This window comes from Cervus elaphus, chromosome 9 (genome assembly GCF_910594005.1).
Source record: "Cervus elaphus chromosome 9, mCerEla1.1, whole genome shotgun sequence".
NCBI classification, from domain to species: Eukaryota; Metazoa; Chordata; class Mammalia; order Artiodactyla; family Cervidae; genus Cervus; species Cervus elaphus.
Window position 1 is genome coordinate 20540546 of NC_057823.1, and position 6662 is coordinate 20547207.

At 53.9% G+C, this 6662-nt stretch overlaps 1 protein-coding gene across 2 annotated transcripts; it reads right to left on the minus strand.

Annotated features, from left to right (window-relative positions):
- Positions 1 to 349: 349 nt before the first annotated feature.
- TNFSF9 (TNF superfamily member 9) lies at positions 350 to 6651 on the minus strand. 2 transcript variants are annotated; one of them, XM_043911782.1, is made up of 3 exons: positions 3990 to 6651; positions 3290 to 3323; positions 350 to 2170 (listed from the first exon to the last, which is right to left on the minus strand). In XM_043911782.1, exons 1-3 carry the CDS (start codon positions 4491 to 4493, stop codon positions 1713 to 1715), a joined length of 996 nt encoding a protein of 331 aa, XP_043767717.1. In that variant the 5' UTR covers positions 4494 to 6651; the 3' UTR covers positions 350 to 1712. The 2 variants fall into 2 exon arrangements, with proteins under 2 accessions (XP_043767717.1, XP_043767716.1); XM_043911781.1 differs by having other exon boundaries at positions 3290 to 3326; positions 3990 to 6650.
- Between the last annotated feature and the right edge of the window lie 11 nt (positions 6652 to 6662).

Consider the following 6662-nt stretch of genomic DNA (forward strand, 5'->3'; position numbering starts at 1 on the left):
CGCAGCCCCAGGATCCAAGGTCCATCTGGTTTAAACGGGCCAAGGGGCAGATTTTCATGATGGGAAAACTAGGGGGGTTGGGAGAACTGGTCAGGACAGTGGTGTGCTAGCAAATGTTTAACAACCAGCTCTCATGAAGCAGAAAATGGTCCAGTGGCTAAGACTCCAAGCTCCCAATGCAGGGGGCCCGGGTTCAATTCCTGGTCAAGAAACTAGATTCCACACGCCACATCTGAAGATCTCGTGTGCTCAAAAGAAAGATCAAAAGGTCTTCAAGTGCTGCAACTTAAGTCCCAATGCAGCAAAATGAATAAACGAAAATAAATTATTTAAAAAAGAGAGAATTGAATCTGTATTTATTATAAATTTTATTGGCATAAATGTTTAGCATGCAACCTCCAGCGATAAAATAAGATACTCCCCACTGCTTCCATACAGCCAAAACTGAGTGTCACAGAACAACTTTCTCGTGGTTTTTTTTTTTTTTTTTTCCACTCTTGTAACCCAAAGCCAATCTATGCTTGCAGGTGAGAAACAAGCGAATGGAGGTTGATATTTTCCTCTAGACACAGAGACGGAACGAAACAATCAAGATGTGTGTTCACACTTCACTTGCTTTTTGATGATGCTTGGAACTTCTTTGCTAAATCAGATAATGGTTTGACAGCACTATAGAAAGACTTCCTCGATTTTTCTGTGTGCTAGTCACAATATAACAGTTACAGACAAAACCCACATAAATGTCATCTGCATGGTGAACATGTTTTCCCAGCACTTTTGAGTGTAGGCAATCAACAAACAGTACATCATACTGGACTTGTAAGCTTTGCCGCTTCCCCTGGTGTAAATACCATCACCATGGTCCATCTTAAGTTACTAGTGTGGTGACACTGAACACGGAGTTGACAAGCAATGTCCTGCAAAACGGAATTATACAGTATTTCCACTGCCAGATACAGTAGAGGTAAACTATCTCAAGGGCATAGAAATAAGGTCACGAGAATAACAAAAATCCCATGCCTAAGGCACAGCGCAGTTTGAAGCCTCAAGATAACTCACATTGTCTAGTAAATGTACAATACATAGCAGTCATAATATATAAAAATATTTTATTATCCAGCATCAGGTACCACCTCACACCCTCCCGTATGTCCCAGTTAAACAGGGTCACACACAGTCATAGTGTAAAGCCAGCATATTAGACCACCAGCTGGGCAAAAGCTGAAGGTTTTATCTTATCTTGTTCCTGGCTGAATCCCCAACACCTAAAACAGTGCCTGATAAATTTTGCATGAGTGAATAAAGCTCACGCAACATAGATACTTGGACCCCCTCCCACAAGTTAGCCCCATGAGTCCCATGGAGTGGGGAGGAGAGGGGTTGGAAATGAGTCTCTATTTCTCACATATTAACATAAATAAGGATGGGGAGAGGGTCTATTTTATTTGCTCCTATTTCTCTAGCCTTGTACAGTGCCTGGCATGGAGCAGCAGCTCAATAAATATGAGTTGAATGGATTAAAATAATGTACAGTGTCTGAGCTCAGCTCAGAATAAATACCGAGGGACCCAGAGGATCCTGGAGGAAGCGGTCAGCAGCACTGACCCCTGGCCAGCCCAGTGAGGTAGAGGAGCTGGGTCCCGTCACCTGGGGCCCCAAAGGAGGAAGGGAAGATGCAGTCTCGTTCCAGGAGGTGACACCTAGCCCTGGGGTCACGTGAGCTTTGACAAGGGAAGTCCACTGGGAACTTGGGCGGCCACGCGGAAGAGGCCCCAGACCGTGGCTTCGGCTGAGAGCTGCCAGGAGAGAGGCTCCTGGATGGCGGGGCGCAGGTAGACACTCAAGCGCTGCCCTGCATCCAGGTGCAGCAAGCTGCTCCGGAAACCAGCTGCTGAGTTCCCCGAGGGTGGGGGTGGCAAGTCCAAGGTCAGGGTCAGGGCAGCCCCAGCTTGGCGAGGCTGCGGGTCCAGGGCCACGGAGACGGAGTCGGAGCTGTTGTGGTTGCTGGCCATCACGCGCTTCAGGGTCAAGTGCAAGAAAACATAGTAGACTCCGGCCTCGGGGACCACCAGCTCTTGGGTGTGCTTGTCATAGCGCACGCCTGGCGCCAGAGTCACACCTGTCAACCCCTGCTCGCTCCGCCACTGCACCGGCCCTTCCGTCAGCTGTGCTGTGGGAGGGGAAGGAGGGTTAGCCGAGCAGGTGTGCAGGGCTGGTGGGCGGGGAGCATAGCCCTGGGAAAGGGGGGGCGGCTCGAAGGGAGGGGCAGACGTGGGGAGGGGTCTGTGAGAAAGATCAGGGAACTCGGAGAAGGAAAAGGGTCTCGGAGGGAAGTGGGGCTTGAGGAGGGGAAAGAGGGGCTAAGAAGGGAGGAAAGGATTCAGGGGGAGGGGGGAGAGACTCAGAAAGCTGGAGACTGAAGAAGGGGAGGGGTGAGAGGGGGTGTCGGTGGAGGGAGAGAGACTTCCAGGAGCCAGGAGGAGGAGGACATGTAATGCCAGAAAGGATGATGGAGGGGAAAGGGGGGGTCCTAGGGATGGGAGGAAGGGGTTTGGAGAGAGAGGGGGCGGGCCGAGAGGGGATAGAATGGAGGGACTGAGAAGGAGGCGGGACGAGAGGGAGAGGGCGGGGAAGGGAAGCTTGTCAGGAAGGAGCGAAGATCCTAGAGGAAAGCTAACGGGAGAGGGAAAGGGGTGGAGAGTGAAGAAGGGGGGAATTTCAAAGAGAGGAGAGGAGGTTGCAGGAGAGTCCGGAAGGGGGAGGGAAAGGGCTGGGGAGAAGAGTCCCCAGAAGAGGGCGAGGAAAGGGGGACCCTCTACAGAGGGAGAGTGGGGAGCAGAGTCTGGGAGAGGAAGGGGCAGAGGGAACAGGTAAAGAGTCTCCCGAAGAGGGAAGAGAAGGAGGAGGAGGAGGAGGGTCTCCGGAAGCCGGGAAGGGAAGTGAGTGGTAAACAGGGTTTCCAGAAGTGAGGGAGGGGAAACAGGGCTGGGGAGGAGGGGTCCGGATCTCCCAGAGTCCAGTAGGAGGGAGCCGACCCGGCTGAGATTTGCGCGGATCCAGGCCCAGCATTAAGAGGGCGGGGGTCTGAGGTGGACACAGATGGAGGTCAGAGGAGGAGGAGACCCGGAGAGGGACAGCCGAGGTTCTAAGAGGGTATGGGGAGCTTTTCAGAGAAGGGAGGGAAAGAAGGTCAGATTGGGTCGGGGGGTGGGGGTGCTTCCCTCTCCCGGAGCTCTCCCATTTTGTGCACCCTCCCCCCGCTCCCCCGAATCTTTAGGGGGTCACTCACCACCATCGGCCACCACCAGCTGCGCGAACACGCCCTGCTGAGAGAAAGGACAAATGGAAAGTGGATAAAGGTCCTCCTACTCGCAACACGCAGCCCCCTGGAAAGTGGGGTCCCCGGGATCTGCGCAGGCCTTGAGCCTACAGTCTTTATGGTCCCGTCCCTTCCCGTTCCAAAAGAAACCCCCCCCCGCGCGCGCGCGCACACACACACACACACACACATACACACACACGCTGCCCCAGCCCTGGCCGTCTGCAAGGAAAGGACCCCAAGGACTTAGGATGGAAATGAGGAGACAGTCCCTCCAGGGGGCTTGACACTGCAGTCTTGAGGGGGAAAGGAGAGTACCCTACGAGTCCGGGAGAAAACCGAGGTTCTCCGCGAGTTACGAAAGAAAAGGGAAACCCCCCGATGGTTGCAGACAGTGTCCCTCAGGGTGCGCGTTGGTGAAACGGTCCCCATCTGAAGCCCGGGGTGCAGATGGGGTCTCACGAGGGGTTAGGATTAAGAATGGCGCCCCCCTGGAGACCTGGATAAAGAATTGGTGCCCTCAGAAATCCAAGAAGGACGGGGGGTGGGTCTCTCCACCCTCGGCCTGGGACGCAGAAAAGATCTCGCGGGAGGCGGGGACGCAGATGGAGAAGGGGTCCCGGGGCTGGGTACATGTCTCTCTCGGGGTCCAGATCGGGCAGTATCTCACCTGCGGAGAGTTGGGGAGGCGGGCGTGGGGGTCGGAAGTCTGCTCCAGGCCCACGGGGAGAATCGAACTGGGCGCGGGACTGGAAACCGGCGAGGCAGGAGTTCCGGGGACGCCCCAGACCCGCACCACGCAGGTGGCGCAGGCAGCGGCAAGCAGCAGCAGCGCGGCGCTCAGAGCCCAGGGCAGCGGGTTGCAGACGCGACCCGGGGACGCGGGCGACCGCTGGGCCTCGGGGTCCGGGGTGACGAGTGTGTTGGAGTGCATGGCCGGCTGCGGGCGGCTGCGAGCTGGGTCCAGCGCACGGCCCTTTATAGCTAAGCCCTGCTTTCCGGGGAGTGGCCGAGGGGATCCCAGCGACCCGCTGGGTAGGTTGGTTCCCGCCCGCCCCGCCCCGTGAGGCCCCGCCCCGCCCCGGCCAACTTTGGTCCAAACTTTCCCCAACTTTCTCTTCCCTGAATCTCTCCGTCTCCTTTTCTCTCTGGAGCTCTCCACGCTCTGCTCCATCAAATCCTCTTGATCCCCAGTTATCTCTCTTGCATCTCCCTGGTTATCTCCTCGCCTTTCTGCTTCTCTCTTTTGTCTCTTCCCCCGATTTCTTATCCCTCCCTAGAGCCCCCCTCAGCATTGGGGCTTCCCCAGGGTTCCCCTAAACTCAGCACTTCCTCGAGGAGTCAAAGAAGAGCCAGGCCTCAGACCGCTTGTCCTCTGGAGCATAAGTCCTCCCGGTGGAACCCCGAGTGCTCTGCTTAGTCCTCCCTCTACTTCCCTCTCTTTTCCCGCGACCCCGGACCTTCCCTGGCCTGCCCCCACCCACCCACCTAGACGCTTCCCGTCAGGGGCTCCCTGGACCCCACAAGCAAAAGGCTGGAGAGTCCAGGTGGAGAAATTCCCCTTGTAGGAAAGGGACAATCTTGAGTGAGGCGGAGGAAACTCAAATTTCCCGTTCGCGCTCCCGTGGTGTCCGCGGGGGCGGGAGGAGGAGCGGAGATGAGGCCAAAACTCTGCCCCAAAAGAGGAAGCAACCGTGGATTGACAGATGGCCAGCCGTAGAAAAGCCCTGGGCTCCCATAGAAGCCCGGCTCTGCCCAGACCAGCAGGGTAGACCTCGCCATCCTTCTTCAGGTCTCACTTCCCCTATAGCGCAAGGGAGAATGGACCCGGGAATTGATCTCACCCGTCCACCAGCGGCCCAGGAAATGGGGGGAGGGGTGTTTTGGTTCAACTGAACAAAGATCGGATACCGGCCCTGTATTCAACCTTGTATTAAGCCTCTCTGAGGAATTAAAAGGAGAAAACACTAATGATACTGGCTCTTGTTGACACCTAGGTGTAAAACGCTTCCGTTAATACTAGCGGTTTATAAAAAAGCGCGGTGCCCAAACCAGCATCACCTGGGGACTTGCTAGCTCTGCAAATTCTAGCACCTCAGCCAGACCTAGTGACATTCTGGGAACTGAAGCCGTGAAGTCAGTGTCTGATGGAGCCTTTAAGAACATTCTGACACTTGCCCAAGTTGAAGAACCCACTGCGTTGTACCAAGGTTGTTCCTTCACACCTGCTGTCCCCTACGCGTGGAATGTTCTTTTCCCCAGATCTGCGGTCAGCTGTCCTTCTGAGTAAAGAGGATGAATTAAAGTCCAGCGCCTACTTTTACTGTCTCCCAAAATCTCACTGCAACCATAGTTAAGGGACTGTCTTAAAACCTAAGCCAAAACATGTCAGCCATGGGGTGGAATGCCAAATACACATTCCCTAGCAAAATACCACCATCAACCACCATGTCTCACGCCTCAGTTATTGGTGCCCTCCTGCCAACTCCAAAAGAGATGTGGTAGGTGGCAGCTAAAGTAGAAGCGTTGGTTGAAAGTAAATTCCCAAAAGAGATACCAGCTCTGCTCTCCAGTAGGGTGGAAACACAGCCATTTCTTGGTTGCCTTTTTTTCCCCTCCAGACCACGGAAATCTCAATATTTCTGGTGGGAGGAATGCAGTTGATAACAGAAGAATCATGCTAGGATCATGTGTGAATCAAATGTGTGAACTTGAATGCAAGAGTTGAAACTGTTCCACCTTGACCCTCGCCCCCTACCCAGCAGCCAGGACCTGAAAGATGGGGATGGGTGGGATCTTTTCTCGGAGGAATCTGACCAGCCAGGAAGATAGATACAAAGATTCTGAGGACAAAGAGGCTTCACCAGATAACCATCGCTCTGCCAAGAAGCTCACAGGCCACGGGCCATTCTGTTTATTATTAAACCCCACCCCAAGGCAGCTCACAGACAAGGTTTGCCTGAGCTGACAAAAAAGAGGAATTCAGAGAACTCCCAGGCACCATCTCGGACAACCCAAACGAAAGTGTCTTTCTCTCGGGCCCCAGTTACATCACCCCTTGAAATTTCCTTACTAGCAGTTTCCACCACGTGAGATATTCTTGTTCGTTTGTTTACTTGCTCATGGTTGTTTTGCCCCAAGAAACTGTTAAGTCCCAAAGAGGAGTCTCTTTGCCTGCCTGGTTTCCATGCTACCTCCAGTACCTAGAAAATTATAGGCCTTGACAGTATTCATTGAATAAAGGAATGAATGAAGTATAATAGTTACCTGCATGGATTCTAGAGGTGGAAAAACCTTAGTTCACTGACATTTTGTGTGTTTTCATTTTGAAGCAGCTGGGAAA